This window comes from Euprymna scolopes, chromosome 37 (assembly GCF_053919585.1).
Source record: "Euprymna scolopes isolate OS-2025 chromosome 37, ASM5391958v1, whole genome shotgun sequence".
Taxonomy (NCBI): Eukaryota; Metazoa; Mollusca; class Cephalopoda; order Sepiida; family Sepiolidae; genus Euprymna; species Euprymna scolopes.
The window spans coordinates 53,052,080-53,073,792 of NC_136518.1; the positions used below are offsets into that span (position 1 = coordinate 53,052,080).

The following is a 21,713-nucleotide window of genomic DNA, read 5'->3' on the forward strand; positions in this document are numbered from 1 at the left end:
TATACACTATATACATATATATACACATATATACACACATACACCCATATAATGTATATATATACACATATATATAATATATGCATATATACACACATAATATATACGTATTTACACACATAATATATACATATATACACACATAATATATACATATATACACACATAATATATACATATATACACACATATATAATATATACATATATATAATATATACATATATACATACATAATATATAAATACATAATATATACACATATACATACATAATATATACATATATACACACATATATATAATATACACATATAATATATACATATATACACATATAATGTTTACATATATATACACATTCATTCACATATATACATACATATATGCATACATATATAACTACCTATATATACATATGCATATTTCAATTTCTATTTATCTATATATGAATCTTTATATCTACCTATCTTGATATGTCATTAAATTAATCTCTGTACGTCATTATCACCCCCCCTCCCTTATGGTTTGCCTAATTTAGGTTCTTTAACTACAGTGTTCTAACTCTCCGGCTGCTAGACCATTCACTGATAAAACCGTTCATGAAAGATTCCTTTCAAAGACTGAACGAAGCACAATCCTCACATTCAGCAGATGAAGATGATCACTAGGAAGCTGGGAGGTTTTGAAGCTTCTTTTCTTGTAAAATGATATGAAAAGATGATGACGATATACGCAGAGGGGTCTTGGAAAAGCAGACACAATATTAGCAGTGGCGTATCTAGGGTATGGCAGGCATGGCCCGTGCCATGGGCGCCATTTTGACATGGGCGCTTAAAGCAAGAATAACCATATAATTACTTTATTAAAACATTCATTTCATGGTTTATCGTTCGGTAAAATTGTGCCTGTATTATAATATTATGTAGGTTAGGTATATCTAAGGTATAAATTATTAAGAAGGGGCGCACATTCAAACTTTGCTATGGGCGCCATTTTACATAGGTACGCCACTGCTTAAGGGCACGGTTGAAATTTTCATGAAATGATATTTCCTCAAAGCAACATAAAAATGATGAGAAACGTATATAGACAAAGAACAAACATATAAGGATATCACATAAGGATATCACATAAGACAACCATTTTAACATAGGATATCCCAATACAAGTAACATAAAACTTATAGACATTCTTACGATACCAGTTATTCCTATGTAAATTGCACAATATTATTATTCTCATATATTATTTAATTGGAATTCATTATTGAGATGAGTATTATTTATTAATTAACTTATTCTAAATGTTTTTGTCTTACTACTCACAAAGACTACATTATTTCATACATACCATACTTGAGTTATAAACAATGTCATTGGTATATATTATTTAATTTGAATTCATTATTGAAATGACATTAATTTATTAATTTATTTATTGCGGACTATTATCCTTATCTTTTTTAGTAGTTTCACAACGTTTCGGCCAACTATTCATCTGGCCTTCGTCCGGTGGTAACCGCGACGGGATAGGAACGCTGAATCTCTTACCTGCATCCTCAGCAATTACTGCCTTCCATAGTTGTTGTCGTCTCACCACGTTTTTGCCAAATAAACCTCTGGCTGGCTTTGGATAGGATTGAAACCGCTAGAGGCTTACTTGGTCAAAACGTGGTGAGACAACAACAACTACGGATGGCAGTAATTACTGATAATGCAGTTAGGAGATTCAGAGTTCATATCCTGTCGCGGTTACAACCTGACGAAGGCCAGAAGAATAGTTTGCAGAAACGTCATGAAACAACAATTAAAAAAGATGAGGATAATAGTCCGCAATAAATAAATTAATTATTATTATTCACATTTTTTGTCTGGCTGTTGGCATTGCGAATGTTATACTGATAGGCGGATCATAACAAATGAACATAATTTATCAGCATCTTCTTTTCTCGGTCTTCCAGCACTTTCTGCAAGATTCTGACGGTTTCCAACAAGACAGTCCTTTGAAGTACCCCAACATTACAATCGATCCCAATTTTTCTCAATCCACTGGTCAAATCCTTTTGTTACACTCCCCAGAGTTCCCACCACAATGCGTACAACTTCAACCTTCTTCAATCCTCCACAATCTTTTTATTTCCCTTTTCAAGTCTTGGGATTTTTCGACTTTCTCCTTTTCTTTCCCTCCAAATTCACATCTTCTGTTGTTGTTGTTGTTGTTGTTGTTGTTGTTGTTGTTGTTGTTGTTGATGATGATGATGATGATGATGATGATGATAATAATAATAATAATAATAATAACAACAACAATAACAACAGGGCCTGTTGAAATTCCATGGAATGAGAGATATATTTAATCAACAAATATGTTTTAATAATATTTTTGGGACAGCGCAAAAAATTTAGTGTTTTTGGAGGGGGACAGAAAAACTAATAACAAGCAGCAAATAGGAGTTTATTCACATTTCTATGAAAATAGTGTCTATTGTATTTTAAATATTGACTGACCCAAATGAGCTGAATTAATAAAATACTAATAAATATTCTGAAAATAATATTGTGCTACATAGTTCAATACAAATAATAAAATTTTTTTTTTACATAATGTTTCATTGACTGCTTTTTTTGGTCAAAAACTGCTACGTGTTGAAATTATTACGAGTTCATGAATTTGATCTTTTTCAAAGCGTAACTTATGGACTAAGGAAGGACCAAGCAGAATATTATATAGATTACTATTCACTTGTATTTGAGTTGTTTTTATTTCTTCATTAAAAGGGATCGGTTGGTCTGCTAAAATTTGGAAAAATGAAGTACTGTTGCCGCATCTAGGCAGGAGCTGCTCACTGCGCCCTATCTTGTCTTGATAAATTCAAAACCAACTTTGAAACGTAGTAGGTGATGCCCTTTTCGTTTCCTGCAATCCCTTTCCCACAGAAGAGACACTGCGAGCATGCCTCTGCTCTATCGTTATTTTCATAGCAAATGCTAATCTGAGTTCCAATCTATGATCTCATCTTGCCAAACTTTCACAAAAAAACACTCGACTAACTACAGCCACTATCAACAATTTCCTCCACTTTCAATCTGTGCCTAAATATAAACGCAGATTCCATGAACAAACCTTCTTTCCTAGAACTGCCTGCTTGTGGAACACTGTTCTACTGGCCTGCTTCCCAACCGATTACAATATGGTCGTTTCAAGTCCAATGTAAAAGAGTTCTTGTTGAGTCGTCCTCCTTAATAATCCAAATTCTACTCAATCTCTACCATTAACGATTACCATACTACCACCTTACATTCATTAACACTTATCTTCGAGTAGCCTTTGGGCCTTGATAAGAGGTGACTTTGTTGTTGTAAAAAAAAAAAAAAAAAAATACTCGAGGTGGTTGTATTTTGGACTAGTTATCGTTCAAATTTTCCAGCCTGGGAGCCTGATACCACCACTTTGGTGGGAGGTATATCTATCTAGTAACCTTGTCCTCCACTCACGCACATATGATGCAGCTGAATCACAGTTCAGTCATAAGAAAAAATGGTACTCATATATCATTTGATTCGGATTTCCATGACGTTGGCTCAGGCTTAACCTGCAGCTGATGAGAAGCGCTGGAACGAGCCGAGCACAGATCAAATGTTAAAACGCTAGAAAAAAAAAAAAGAACCAAAAAAAAAAAAAAACACTAATCGATTTTTTTGTTGTTGTTACCTTTTGTAAAAAAATAAGTATTTATGTATTTGGGGGGGGGGTGATAAAGAGGGGGGTAATTTCACTTTTTATTTTTCACATCATTTGGCTGAGCATTTGATTAGCCAATGAAAATTGGAATTTTGAAATGGAAGCAGACGACTTTTTGACTAAATTAGAAGAAGAAAGTATTTAAGTATTTTTTGAGGCGGAGTAATGAAGGAGGGAAGGTAATTTTGCTTTTTAGTTTTCAAATCTTTTGGCTTCGAAAATATTAAAAATAAAAACATAAACTTTCACAAAACATTCACATAAAAAGAACAAAAGAAATATTGCCAGTTTCCTTAAAACAAAAATTAGAAAAACATAAAAACGAAGAAATAATATTGTAACTTTTGTAAAAAATGTAAAAAAAAAATCATAAACAGTGTAAACAAAAACATTTATATATTTTGCTAACAATTCTTGAAAGTTAAAAAAAATTAAAAAAATTTTTTTTTAACTTAAGGTAGGTTTTTCTTATTATTATTGCAGCTTTTCTTGAAATAAAAATAACAAAACAAACGTAAAAACTAAAAAAAAAAAAATGACACTTTTCTTGAAAAAAAAAATGTAAAAAAAAACAACAGTAAACAGTATAAACTTTCACAAAAACATTAACATAAAAAAACAAAAAAATAATACAACTTTTCCTGAAACAAACTTAAGGGAGATTTTTACTATTTTAAAAAAAGTTTGTTGTTGTTTTTTCGTTTTTTTTTTGTATTTCGTATGTGAAAAATAAACGTTGTTAATTATTTTTTCCCGGCGTCTTTTATTTCAGTCAACTTGTTCCAGCGATTATCGTCAGCAGCTGGCCGAGCCCTAGCCAAAGTCATGGAAATCCGGATCAAAAGATGCATGAGTACCCAAAAAATTTACAAACAGCCACATCCGCTTATTGTATTTTTCGGATGACCCAAGAAAATTTCTCAAACGAAACATTTACTTACCCACGCATTTATATTGATACATATAAAAGTTGGGTTTACACCGGTCACAGTTCAGGCCAGCAAAATTAGGTTTACATTTGCACTCGCCACTATGCTGATCACAGGTTTGTCCGATGGAACCAGTGGCTGAACAGTTGCATCCTGAAAAATAAAAAAAACAAATTAATGGATATCAAAAAAAAAAAAAATTTTAATGGCTCAATTGATTCCAAGGTCGACCCAAAGACTCAATTTTTGTATGGTACTACAGTAAGATGTAGGGGAAGGCGTTACTTTTTTCTGCATTACTCCACTTGCCCTTGATCTCTATTTATAATGTTGAGTGTTTTGCAAAGGAGTATCAAGTACTATTTTTCTTTTTAATCTTTGGTATGACTGGATCGAACCCTCTAACTATCGTACCAAATCAGCTGGTTCGTATATCTAGATTTGTAAGCCATGTTTAGCTTCAGCACAGTTACCAATGGTTAGGTGTTCTACACAAGTTCTGGAGGTGAATGGTTCTCAGTAGACGGAACAGTTTCCGATGGTTAGTTGTTCTACACAAGTTCTGGAGGTGACTGGTTCTCAGTAGACGGAACAGTTTCCGATGGTTAGTTGTTCTACACAAGTTCTGGAGGTGACTGGTTCTCAGTAGACGGAACAGATTTCAATGGTTAGTTGTTCTACACAAGTCCTGGAGGTGACTGGTTCTCAGTAGACGGAACAATTTCCGATGGTTAGTTGTTCTACACAAGTCCTGGAGGTGACTGGTTCTCAGTAGACGGAACAGTTTCCGATGGTTAGTTGTTCTACACAAGTTCTGGAGGTGACTGGTTCTCAGTAGACGGAACAGTTTCCGATGGTTAGTTGTTCTACACAAGTCCTGGAGGTGACTGGTTCTCAGTAGACGGAACAGTTTCCGATGGTTAGTTGTTCTACACAAGTCCTGGAGGTGACTGGTTCTCAGTAGACGGAACAGTTTTCGATGGTTAGTTGTTCTACACAAGTCCTGGAGGTGACTGGTTCTCAGTAGACGGAACAGTTTCCGATGGTTAGTTGTTCTACACAAGTTCTGGAGGTGACTGGTTCTCAGTAGACGGAACAGTTTCCGATGGTTAGTTGTTCTACACAAGTCCTGGAGGTGACTGGTTCTCAGTAGACGGAACAGTTTCTGATGGTTAGTTGTTCTACACAAGTCCTGGAGGTGACTGGTTCTCAGTAGACGGAACAGTTTTCAATGGTTAGTTGTTCTACACAAGTCCTGGAGGTGACTGGTTCTCAGTAGACGGAACAGTTTCCGATGGTTAGTTGTTCTACACAAGTTCTGGAGGTGACTGGTTCTCAGTAGACGGAACAGTTTCCAATGGTTAGTTGTTCTACACAAGTCCTGGAGGTGACTGGTTCTCAGTAGACGGAACAGTTTCCGATGGTTAGTTTTTCTACACAAGTCCTGGAGGTGACTGGTTCTCAGTAGACGGAACAGTTTCCGATGGTTAGTTGTTCTACACAAGTCCTGGAGGTGACTGGTTCTCAGTAGACGGAACAGTTTCCGATGGTTAGTTGTTCTACACAAGTCCTGGAGGTGACTGGTTCTCAGTAGACGGAACAGTTTCCGATGGTTAGTTGTTCTACACAAGTCCTGGAGGTGACTGGTTCTCAGTAGACGGAACAGTTTTCAATGGTTAGTTGTTCTACACAAGTCCTGGAGGTGACTGGTTCTCAGTAGACGGAACAGTTTCCGATGGTTAGTTGTTCTACACAAGTCCTGGAGGTGACTGGTTCTCAGTAGACGGAACAGTTTCCGATGGTTAGTTGTTCTACACAAGTCCTGGAGGTGACTGGTTCTCAGTAGACGGAACAGTTTCCGATGGTTAGTTGTTCTACACAAGTCCTGGAGGTGACTGGTTCTCAGTAGACGGAACAGTTTCCGATGGTTAGTTGTTCTACACAAGTCCTGGAGGTGACTGGTTCTCAGTAGACGAAACAGTTTTCGATGGTTAGTTATTCTACACAAGTCCTGGAGGTGAATGGTTCTCAGTAGATGGAACAGTTTTCGATGGTTAGTTATTCTACACAAGTGCTGGAGGTGAATGGTTCTCAGTAGATGGAACAGTTTCCGATGGTTAGTTGTTCTACACAAGTCCTGGAGGTGAATGGTTCTCAGTAGACAGAAAAAAAAATTCTTCACGTGTTGATACGAAGAAAATACATGCGAAGTTGCTACAGAAAAGGTTTAATTTTTATGGAGCAATTCTGGTTTCTGATTCGATTCGTCAGTTCCTAGCAGCATCGTTTATAAATAGAATCTCCCGGCTGTGCGGGATCATACCCCATTATAAGGCAAAAATATTGTAACAGTATATTAGATGGGTTTTTTTTTCCGATGAGGATTGTTAATTTGCATTATTTGGATTATTTAGATGACTTTTCTCATCTTGGATAGCTGTAACGTTTGTGTTACGTTGTGGAGTGGCGTTCATATATACGTCATGACTGTGTGTTGCTTTAGTAAATGTATATATAGTAGTGGCTTCTTCACTAATTGAACCCTAAGTTACCTTTGTGACCTATTTAGGTTCGTTCCGTGAGCAGTCTAAGTGTGTTGCGTGCGTGTGTGTCAAACATAACATCAACACATGCATGTATTTCGACTTACTGCATCAACTTTTCAACTGCGTCGTTAGTCTTTTGGTCCACCTGGAATTCATCTGTTCTTGGAGGGAAGCTGGAACCTGTTTAAATGAATGCATTTCACTCCAAGACAATAGTTGGTTTTATAGAGTTTCTATTCACTTTCCACGTGTCGATCGCAGAAGAACGGAAAGTGTGTATCTTTGCTTGGGTGGTTAATTCTAGTCTTCAATTTAGAGACACGTCAGTTCCCTCCCAAGATGAGGGGAGACAACCGTTAACCCATCCGCTCTTCTTACTGTCCAAATTCCAAACTCTATGTCAAGCCAATCTGAACACGTGACAACAAACACCACGTCCTTCTGGTCAGCTATTTTTAGAGTTTCCAGTGCAACTTGTCCATTTTGCACTTCAATATGTTTTGACAACTTTTATCAAAACATAGCTTTACATCTCATCTCTTGTTTACCTCGCCAGTAAGATAGATAGCTAGATCGAGATAGATACACATAAATATATAGATAGATCGACCGATAGATAAATAACAGATATTAAGGAAGAACTTGACTCACTTCCTTCTTATTAAAAAACGCCTTTATATCTGGTATTTCCAACAATGCATTTTTTCTAAATATTTAAACAGTTCATTTTTCCTCATCCAGCCGCGTGTGACTTTTTTGTCTCAGCTCTGATGCAAACCATGTGTCTGAAACACGTTTCGAATTCCACTACTCCAAACATCGAACACGTCCTTTTTTGCTCTCTCATATCTTGAACCGTCTTGAATCCTCTACGTTTCAAACACGTCTTGAATACATACTTCTCTGAACACGTGTCTTTTTATCTCTGTTGTTACGTCACATCACACAGCCGGCATAGTCATTTGCATATGGCTGCTGCTGCTAATCCAGCATCAGCAGCTCTGTTACATAATATCCAAAATCCAAAATGAGAATTGTAGTCCGAATAATCCAAAATCTAGTTTTAAAGTCAGCATCATGTGGGACGGTCTGCTGTTCAGGCTTGCGAAGATAAGTCAAAGGAAAGTCTGTCAGATCCTAACTCCAGGCAGTGATTCTGGATCCAGATGCTCCGGGAATGACATAAAAAGTTTGAAATGGAGGCTGTAGAGTCACCAAGGATAGGTCAGCAGGACTGATCGACATTTCAGGCAATGCATGGTGGAATGTTCTGACGTCATCCATGGCAATATAGTTTAATTGCTAAATGGAACAAGTCAAAGAAGACAGGATTCATGCTGCATATTACTCAGCAGTAATATGCTTGCTAAGTTAAGGATATATATATATAGACATAGTGTTAGGGGGGTAAATTGATCTACCGTTTTTAGTAATAATGGACTTACCCAGAGATTATAAATATACTTGCATTCAACACGTTATTGGATAATAACTTGTTGCATTTATGTGGCCACTCACAATTACTGATACGGGCCAGTTGAGATTCTGATCTTGATAATCAATCTGACAGAAAGTGGATCATGTGTATTATTTGGATTCTTCAAACTACTGTTCTCATCTTGAGTGTTATTTTTACAACGTTTCGGGCGATCTAATCTCCAACCTTCTTCAGGTGTATTCTTATCAAACTCAGGAATTTGGATGGAATTTCAAACGGAACCCGGGGTAGCATGCTCTTGTTCTGTCAGCCATGACTGGATAGAGGTTCTAAGTAATTCGCAATTGTATTTTTTGTTCGCCCACACTGAGAATTGAGCTTTCAACCTTCAAGAGAATATCACTTTGACCCAGTTTTTTACGTTTCTGAATTTTTGGGATGAGAATGGGTTATTTGTATTATTTGGATTCTTCTCTATTTTGAGTGTTATTTTCATAACATTTCGGTTGATTTAACCTCCAACCTTCTTCAGGTGTATCTTGTCGAACTTGGAGATGTTTCTTGCACAAGGACTTGTGGCACAGTGGTTAGAGTACTTGGAAAAATCAATTGTAAAAGTGATATTCTCCGGAAAGTTGAAGGTTCAATTCTCAGTGTGGGGATTACATCGACACTCTGTGTCGGCACCTTCCAGCATTTTCAGTAAACCACCTGAACGATTCCAACAATAGTTTTTACACTGCATAAGTACCGAAATTGAAATTCAGAGAATCTTGCTTGATTCGTGTGTATTGACTATAGATTAAATTTAATGTAAATCTGAATTTTTCGAATTTTCAAATGTGAACTTGTACCCATATTATATCTGTCAAAATCCTTTAAAATACCCTGTTGCAGAAGAAATAGTAGGGAACCCAAGAAGGAGCGAATTCTCGTGGCTGGAAATTTTGAATACACTTCCTTCCTGCCTTGTCCAATCAGAAGCTAGCTGTCAGTCATGTGACCGAGTTTATAAAAGGTTAAACTGGCAACAGTTTCTCTCTTTTTTCTCAGATCTTGGAACTGACAACAAATCCACGTGGAATGGATCTGTCCCTAATTTTTCTCTTGGAGTTCACCAGAACTCATCCAGCCTCCGTCCCAGGGTTTGACAGAGAAAAACCAACCACTAGCAAAGACGGACACACACACACACACATACACACACACACACACACACACACACACAAACTCTCTCTCTCTCTCTCTCTCTCTCTCTCTCTCTCTCTCTCTCTCTCTCTCTCTTCCTTCGTCTTCTGGTATCAACGTTTTCACTAGAAATAACTGCCGATTGACACCACGAGGGAACTGACAGAAATCCACAAAGGAACTGACAGAAGTCCACAAAGGAACTGACAGAAATCCACAAAGGAACTGACCGAAATCCATAAAGGAACTGACAAAAGTTCACAAAGGAACTGACAGAAGTCCACAAAGGAACTGACAGAAGTCCACAAAGGAACTGACAGAAGTCCACAAAGGAACTGACAGAAGTCCACAAAGGAACTGACCAAAATCCATGAGAGAATCCCATGCTTGACTCCACGCAGTCAAACAATTTATTCCTTCTAAAATTCTAACCTGTTACTGGTTCGAATAAATCCTCCCGTTGTTTCGTTTACAAAAGAGGTTTTGTTTCTTTATTCAGTGCTTTGTGTTTAACAATTATTTAATTAGGGCATGCATACAAGCATTCCCTAAATATTTGAATTTTTAAATGGAAAGTTGTACCCATATTATGTCAGTCAACCCTTTAAAATACCCCCAAAGAAACTAAAATTTGGAGAATATTTATAATTAGATGTCTAATAGCTATTGTTAACTTTTCACATAAATCGAAGATATCTGAATTTTTACGAAGAGTTTTCCACCTCTCTTCATAAAACTAAATTAAACTAAATATAACCCACATTTGGACTTCTTACACCTAGCAGCTGTGTTCCGGAACCCATGAATTACGGATTAATTAGTTTAGGAGTGAGAAATATGTAAAGATATATAAATTGATGAAGATGAAGATGACACTTTATACTTACGGATGCAGCTGGGGAACCGGAAGTATCCAGCGGCACATCTGTCACAGCTTGTTCCGGCAAAGTTGCTCTTGCACACACACTGCCCGTTCCTTCGACAATTCGGAGAGAGAGATCCATATGAAGAACAGTGGCATTCTGTAAAAGAAAACGGATATTAGCAGGTTTTCTTTTCATTTCGAAAGAGAATAACAAAAGACTTTTTTTTTCGAAACCCAGAAAATGTTTTAATGGAATCCATTGTTTGGTGTATTTAGTTAAAGAATCTGTTGCTAAAGTTGCTGGGAAAATGGTTGCATACTGCTACTACTACTACTACTACTACTTAAAATAATAATAATAATAATAAAAACTTCTATTAAGACGAACTATAGTAATCTTATATACTACTACTACTAATAATAATAATAAAAATAATAATAATAATAATAAAAACCTCTATTAAGAGGAACAATAGTAATCTTATATAATAATAATAATAATACAAACTTCTATTAAGAGGAACAATAGTAATCTTATATAATAATAATAATAATAATAATAATAATAATAATAATAATAATACTAATAATAATAATAATAAAAATAATAATAAAAATAATAATAATAATAATAATAAAATAATAATAATAATAATAATAAAAATAATAATAAAAATAATAATAATAATAATAATAAAAATAATAATAATAATAAAAATAATAAAAATAATAATAAATAATAATAATCATAATAATAAAAATAATGATAATAATAATAAAAATAATAATAAAAATAATAATAATAATAAAGATTATAATAATAAAAATAATAAAAATAATAATAATAATAATAAAAATAACAACAATAATAAAATAATAATAATAATAATAATAATAATAATAATAAAAATAATAATAATAAAAAGTTCTATTAAGAGGAACAATAGTAATCTTATATAATAATAATAATAATAATAATAATAACAATAATAAAATAATAATAATAATAATAAAAATAATAATAATAATAAAAAGTTCTATTAAGAGGAACAATAGTAATCTTATATAATAATAATAATAATAATAATAATAATAATAATAATAATAATAAAAATAATAATAATAAAAATAATAATAATAAGAAGAAGAAAAATAATAAAAATAATAATAATAATAAAAATAATAATAATAATAAAAATAATAATAATAAAAATAATAAGAAGAAGAAGAAAAATAATAAAAATAATAATAAAAATAATAATAAAAATAATAATAATAAAAATAATAATAAAAATAATAATAATAATAAAAATAATGATAATAACAATAAAAATAATAATAAAAATAATAATAATAATAATAATAATAAAAATTATAATAAAAATAATAATAAAAATAATAATAATAATAGAAATTATAATAATAAAAATAATAATCATAATAATAAAAATAATAATAATAATAATAATAAAATAATAATAATGTAATAATAACAATAATAAAAACTTCTATTAAGAGGAACAATAGTAATCTTATATAATAATAATAATAATAATAATAATAATAATAATAATAATAATAATAATAACTAGCGAGACCTGTTGAAATTCTACAGTGGACAATTTCTTATGTTATATAATGGTGTTGGCGTTCTGTGGGTGTTCAGCGTAAATAGAGACACCCTGATATTATTGTAGCTCTTTTGTAAAAACCGCAAAAGTATTCATCTAACTAGCAGGGACGCCCCGTGTAGCCCGGTTATAAAATACGCCTAACTATTTTAATTAATGCAGGTTTCATATATATTATTATAAAGTTAATTTTCTATGATTTGACTTACCGTGGCACTGAGGGTATTGGTAAAAGCCAGGCTTGCACTGGTTGCATCTTGCTCCTGTGAAATTTGGTTTGCAATAGCACCGACCGTTACGATTGTCGCAGATTTGCTGTGTGCAGCCAATAGCATCACAGTTGCACACTGAAATCAATTACGGATTTTTGATTAAAAAAAGTTTTTTGTTTTTTTTATATAGTTTGCTTGAAGCATTGTGCATGTTTTATGAATGATTGTGTTGAAGGCTACAACAATGTGTGGCAGACGGTAAATGCGAAATATAAAAACATACAAATTTACAGAGAGAAGAAGAAGAATCGAATTCAAGATGACAATGGATTACTTGTACGAGTATTATATGTTCAACTCCGCCAAGGAAGAGGCTATGTTTTATTTATTTATTTTTATTAAGGATTCGACACTTATCAAGGCTCAGAAGCCACTCAAGGATAAAGGTATACGGTAATCATTGGGACAACAGTGTAGTAATCGTTGAGGATAGAAATAGGGTATAAATACCCTATTTAAGGTATTTATACCCTAAAAGGGTATTTATACTCTATATACCGAAAAAAAGGTATAAATACCCTATTTCTATCCCGTTAAGGAGAGAAATAGGATATATTTAAGGGGACAGCTCAACAGAAACTTGTTTTCAGACGAGTTTGTCACTATATTTGTTTGTGATTATCCTAGTGTTGCTATTGCAGGACCAATCGTCATCAAACTTGGTAAAAATACTGGACATGGTCTAACTTAGAACTGATTAAATTAAAGTTCTTTTGTACACTACAAAAAGAAACTGGAATCATAGGAAGATCTCCATCATTCCAGTAATTGTAGGAGCAGCAGGGCTCAGGAAAAAGAATTTTAAAAACTACTCGGCGAATATACTCGGTGATACAATTGCACTTAAAGGGACGGTTAGAATCTTAAAAAGATCTCCTAGTTGGAATCTTTGAGATGGGAGAGGGAGGATTGAATGTCTGGCATCCAGTAGGACGCCTCATCCCCAGCTAAAACAAAAGGATAAGAACATTGATTAAAAAAAAGAAGAAAGAAAGAAAAACAGAAAATAAACGTATAAATATACACGTCATCTGAGTTATCCTCCGTGCTGGGAACATTCTACGATGACAAACAAGTTATTTCACTCAAAATATCTGCGATTTCATTATAAAGTTGTAAATGTATAAAATGGTTGAATTAGATTGTTTTTAAAGTCAGAATATCGAAGACTATCTTATCATCCTAGGGCGTGATGGATGATATGCAAAGGGAGTTAGCTTTTAAAGTGAAGCTGGTTTGTGCAGAGCCAGCCTCACTTTCTTGCCCAAACCAGCCTGATCCAGCGGCAGGACAGGGTCGAGATAGATGGAGGCCAGGTGGGATGCAAAAGCTGCTGACACTTGGAATGTCCTACATACAGTGCTTTTTATTCCCAAATGGTCACCCATCTTGTACAGGCCGGACTTGACATTACTTAACTGTTGATCTAACGAGAACAGGTACGTCAACATAATTACGCCGTATATTAATAAGTTTTGTTCGCTAAGCATAGTTTGGTTTCTTTCATACACAAAACCTTTTTGGTGAAGTTAACACTTGCTAAATGGTGACGCTTTCATTGAGAACAATCTTTTGTTACCATTTCTTTTTTCTCACTCGCCATTTATAAACATTTTAATCATCAACGAGGAGGCTTGGTACATTTTCGAAAGATGTGACTGTCCTCTATATTCTATCCAAGCCAAGGACAACATCAAAGTAAATTTAAAGCGGTTTCACATGGACCTTGAGACATGGGAGGACGTGGCTGGGAGCAGGTTGGCATGGAGGAGCGCTGTCCACGAAGGTGCTGCGCTTTATAGCAGCGACCTAAATCAAGCTGCTGAGGATAAACGCAAGCACAGAAAGGACAGATTATCAACCAGACACCCCCACCCCCACCCCACCACCACTACCTTTATGTGCCCAAATTGCACAAGAAAAATTGGGTCTAGGATTGGGCTCTATGCTCCCCTGAGGACCCACAGAAGCCACAACGGAGGACAGTCTTACTCGGACACGAGTGACCGCTGATGATGATGATGATGATGATGATCCAAGCCAGATTTTCTCATTCGTCGGTTCTACATATCGTCCAAATTTATCCAAGTGGACATTGGTCATTTGTATTTCTTTTTTATCCATGGGATATAGACACCGACCATGTGACCCACAAAGAAATTTAGCAGCTCTGTTTAATTTATGCAACGTAAAACGCATGTGTCTTAGAAAGGGATATATTTTGTTTGAAGTAGCTGAGGAGGCTTGGCTACTAATAATCAGGCAATGAGCGGGTGTTTGTAGTCGTAGCCGCTAATATGCATAAGCTTTAGGTTTTGGCATATCTTTCAACATTTCTCCCAAGCTCCTAGTGTTGGATATAAAGACGTGGCAACGTACATTTGAAAGCAGAGATATCCACACACGTACATTTCAGATTGAGTTGATCTACGTTTTTGACGTCTAATAAAAAAAAAATAATCGAAATTGTAATGAAATGAAAACAAAGAACTGTTTACATTCCAAGGTCAGAAGCTGTGGATGGCGCAATGCAAAACAGAAAAGAAGAATGTAATATCTTGATGTTTACAATTCCAGAAATGTCGATTTGTGACTGTATAAGAGAAAGATAAACAACAGAAAACAGAGGAGGGCAGACAGACAGCAGCGAGCGTGATTGACATCTAGACATCCCTCTGTTGGTGAACCACACACCAACCAACTCCACACAGCTAGCGTCTCTTCTTCTCCCCTTCTCTCTCTCTATCAATGAACTAGAAGCTTAATTGTAAATAAAACTTATACTTTGAAATTCATCTCCGTGTTGATTTTGGAAATAACGACAAAATAAGTGTCAGTGTGTATATATTACATGAATTATATATATACATTCAACAACGCAACACTATGCCCGGCTGTAATTATGGTTTAACCAGCCAATCATATTCTTGTGAGGAGGAACCCGGATGTATTCATATTCATTATATCAAAAAACAAAGACATTTCCTGAAATGGAATGGTTCAATTTCGCAACAACTTTAAAATAAAAAAAAAACAATAATCAAAACAAAACAAACAAACAAAAAAAAAAAAACAGCAGAAAGAAAACAAAAAAGAAGAAAAATCTAAAAGGGAGGGTTTTGTGTGGAGGGAAAATTTAGTGGCCAGCCTAAGACTTCTAAAATAAGCATGCCGGTATACAAAAAAACGAATACCCCATTTTATTATTATTATTATTGTTTTTATACAGGCATCTGTGAAGATAGCAAATCCGAAGAGGATATTCTATTTTCAGCAAGAATAGGTGTGCACCAACATGATCATGGTTTGTATGATACACACTTTATTCATGCTTAAAAATATTCTTCCGTCTGGCACTCATGGCTTTTGAAAAGAAAAAAAACATATGTCTCCAGGGTACTGGGATCAGAACCGGTACTACACCTACATCCGTGTCACTCCTTCCCTCTTCCCAAATAATATAAGACCAAACTTTTTGAGATTGTTTTACCCCCCCCCCTTAAAATATATATAGTGTTATGTGATGGTAACAATATATCTAAAGAAAACAATAAAATTAAAACATTTGTACAGGATAGTTAGAAAGTGTTGTTTTTGTTTCTTTAAATAAATACTAAAAAAATATACTTCCGTCTGGCAACGATGGCCTTTGAAAGAAAAAAATGTTTCCAGGGTACTGGGATCGATAAGAACCGGTACCTACACCTACATCTGAAATCACCCCTTTCTCTCTCCTCGACCAGTCTAAGTACCAAATTTGCTGTGATAGTTTTACTTTTTCATTCTTTATATATATATATATATATATATATATATATATATATATATATATATATATATATATATATAAAATATATTTAATTATTATAGTAAAAAAAATATATATATATATATATATATATATATAAAATATATTTAATTATTATAGTAAAAAAATAATTATATATATATATATATATATATATATATATATATATATATATATATATATATATATATATATATATATAACACTCTGTGTGTGTGGTCACGAATAGGCTCCTATATGGTTGACTATTTTAAAAAAACTGATTACATATACTGATAGAAGATATATCGAGACACAGGAATGGGTATGTTTGATCTGGCAGAACGGTGGTTCATTCAAATTGTGGGGTCTGCGTTCGCGCCTGGTCCACAAAGTATGGAAATAAAAAAAAATTAAAAATTAAAAAGAAAAACGTTTACAAGTGTTTTTGATATAGATGTACATACTAATACTTTGATAACTTAAATAGGGATGGTATAATAAAATTGTAGGCTCTGCATATGCGCCTGGTCTCCATAGAATGGAAATAGGCACAAACTTTAATAAAGACTTTTCATATCTATCTGCGTAAGTATACTTTGATAATTATGTTTCAATTTGGAGAAATATGGTATAATAAAATTATGGGGTGTTCGTTCGCACCTGACCTCCATAGAATGGAAATATATCACAAAGTTTAACAAGGTTTTTTTTTTAATATACATCCACAGAATATTGTGATAAGTGTTTCAGTGTGAACAGGTATGGTATAATAAATTATGGGGTTTATCTATTTTATTTTTACTTTCATCATATTTTGCTTTGGTTCTGATACCCCCAAATTCAACCCAAATTTACAATTTTTCCTTTTCATAACCTATCATACTTTCATAAATCAGATTCCATTTTCTGTAGGCTGTTTTTGAACCCAGTCAACCAGGGATACATTTGCTAATATATATATATATATATATATGTTAGTGGCCTGGCAGGGCAACAGAAGAGACAGCCGAAGCAGCAAAACTGAAGCTGCCCGCCAAGACACTATATATACAAATGTAGACAAATTTGGGCATATTTTATTGGTTTGAAAATATAGGTTATTTTTTTTACCAATTATCATAAAAATTAAACCATAGAATAGTATTATAATCTTCAAAAAGTCTGCAAATTTTCATGTACTTTCGTCTCTTAGAACCCAAGATATGGCCATTTTATAAGTTCCAAACCTCAGCGACTGTTGATCAGAATTTAACAAATGAAAGCTCGTTGGAAAGGTAATAACCTGAATTGTGTAGAGGGCTATGTGAGATTTGATCTTAAGGCCGCACATTAAGGGGATAATCCATCATCCAGAGTCTATTTTTGACAGTTTTTTTATAGCCATAATATGTTTCAATCATAGTCATTTGTTTTTCTAGTTTTGGATGTGAATTACAAAATATCTGATATTTCCCCAAAACCTCTGGCCTTGATGGAGGGGAGACTAAAACTTGCTGCTATGATTTTAAATGATCTGAAATAACAGTAAAGGGAGACTTGATTCCAAATATTTCTATGTTATATTTCCCCTCTTTTAGAAATAGGGTACGATAATGAATACCTCCAGTATCAAATAATTCTTATACACTGAAATTTACTTTATGTATGAAAACCAAAAAGGGGAGATATAACATATAAAAAATATTAAATTAGCGTATCTATATTCTAATCTATCTATATACTAATTTAATGTTCGTAGTACGTTATCACTAAGGCTATGACAAGAGAATATTCTTTTTATGGTTTTGACTCTCGAGTATATATCCGACACAGACACAGTTAATCAATCGATAACCACATCACTCTATCTAAAACCATTTAGATTTAGATTTTAACAGATATATACTCGAGAGTCAAAATAATTAAAAAGAATATTCTCTAGTCATAACCGCAGTTATAACTTTCTATCCACCTTTTCAAATAATATTGATATTCCAATACTCTTAAATATTCCGATATTTCCGATTCCCGATTCCGATTAATCGTCCCAACACACACATTATATATATATATATATATATGTATATATAATGTATATATATATAATGTATATATATATATATATATATATATATATATATATATATATAATGTATATATATATATAATGTATATATATATATATAATATATATATACATTATATATATATACAGATTATATATGTATACATTATATATATACATTATATATATATATACATTATATATATACATTATATATATATACAAATTATATATATATACATTATATACATATATACATTATATACATATATACATTATATACATATATACATTATATATATATACATTATATATATATATACATTATATATATATACATTATATATATATATACACATTATATATATATACACATTATATATATATACATTATATATATATACATTATGTATATATATATACATTATATATATATACATTATATATATATATATTATATATATACATTATATATACCCATTATATATATATATACATTATGTATATATATATACATTATATATATATACATTATATATATATACATTATATATATATATATATACATTATATATATATACATTATATATATATATATACATTATATATATATACATTATATATATATACATTATATATATACATTATATATATACATTATATATATATACATTATAAATATATATACATTATATATATACATTATATATATACATTATATATATACATAATATATATATACATTATATATATACATAATATATATACATTATATATGTATACATTATATATATATACATTATATATATACATTATATATATACATTATATATATACATTATATATTTATATACATTATATATATACATTATATATTTATATACATTATATATATACATTATATATATACATTATATATATACACATTATATATACATTATATATATACATTATATATACATTATATATATATATACATTACATATATACATTATATATATACATTATATATATATACATTATATATACATTATATATACATTATATATATATATATACATTATATATTTACATTATATATACATACATTATATATATACATTATATATATACATTATATATACATTATATATATATACATTATATATACATTATATATATATACATTTACATTATATATACATTTTATATATACATTATATATATATACATTATATATACATTATATATATATATACATTATATATATAAATTTTATATATATATACATTATATATACATTATATATATACATTATGTATATAAATCTTATATATATACATTATATATACATTATATATATACATTATATATATACACACACATTATATATATACATATATATACATTATATACATTATATATATATACATTATATATATACATTATATATATACACACATTATATATATACACACATTATATATACATATATATACATTATATATATACATTATATATGCACATTATATATATACACATTATATATACATATATATACATTATATATATATACATTATATATATACATTATATATACATTATATATATACATTATATATACATTATATATATGCATACATTATATATATACATTATATATATACATTATATATATACATTATATATATACATTATATATATACATTATATATATATACAGTATATATGTATACATTATATATATATACAGTATATATGTATACATTATATATATATACATTATATATATACATTATATATATACATTATACATATATATATTATATATATATATACATTATATATATATACATTATATATATGTATACATTATATATATACATTATATATATATACATTATATATATACATTATATATACACATTATATATATACATTATATATATGTATACATTATATATATGTATACATTATATATACATTATATATATACATTATATATATATACATTATATATACATTATATATATACATTATATATATATACATTATATATATATATACATTATATATATGTATACATTATATATATGTATACATTATATATATACATTATATATACATATACATTATATATATGTATACATTATATATATACACATTATATATATATATATACATTATATATATACATTATAAATATATACATTATATATATACATTATATATATATACATTATATATATACATTATATATATACATTATATATATATACATTATATATATATACATTATATATATATATACATTATATATATATATACATTATATATATACATTATATATATACATTATATATACATTATATATATACATTATAAATATATATACATTATATATATACATTATATATATACATTATATATATACATAATATATATATACATTATATATATACATAATATATATACATACATTATATATACATACATTATATATACATACATTATATATAAACATTATATATATATACATTATATATATACATTATATATATACATTATATATATACATTATATATATATACATTATATATATATACATTATATATGTATACATTATATATATATACATTATATATATACATTATATGTATACATTATATGTATACATTATATATATACATTATATATTTATATACATTATATATATACATTATATATATACATTATATATACACATTATATATACATTATATATATATATACATTATATATACATTATATATACATTATATATATATATACATTATATATATATACATTATATATATACATTATATATATATACATTATATATACATTATATATACATTATATATTTACATTATATATATACATAAATTATATATATACATTATATATATACATTATATATACATTATATATATATATATACATTATATATACATAATATATATATACATTTACATTATATATACATTTTATATATACATTATATATATATACATTATATATACATTATATATATATACATTATATATATAAATTTTATATATATATACATTATATATACATTATATATATACATTATGTATATAAATTTTATATATATATACATTATATATACATTATATATATACATTATGTATATAAATTTTATATATATATACATTATATATACATTATATATATACATTATGTATATAAATTTTATATATATATACATTATATATACATTATATATATACATTATATATATACA

The 21,713-nt window shown here is 30.1% G+C and overlaps 1 protein-coding gene across 4 annotated transcripts in view; it reads right to left on the bottom strand.

Moving 5' to 3' along the window:
• Positions 1 to 21,713, bottom strand: part of LOC145261195 (laminin subunit alpha-like) — a 469,749-nt gene that overhangs the window by 300,847 nt on the left and 147,189 nt on the right. For all 4 annotated transcript variants that reach the window (XM_080119517.1, XM_080119518.1, XM_080119516.1 and 1 more), the window contains exons 10-12: positions 12,549 to 12,686; positions 10,731 to 10,865; positions 4,684 to 4,824 (exon numbers count right to left, since the gene is read on the bottom strand). In XM_080119517.1, the coding sequence (XP_079975643.1) occupies positions 4,684 to 4,824; positions 10,731 to 10,865; positions 12,549 to 12,686 (414 nt within the window). The remainder of the gene's footprint in view (positions 1 to 4,683; positions 4,825 to 10,730; positions 10,866 to 12,548; positions 12,687 to 21,713) is intronic.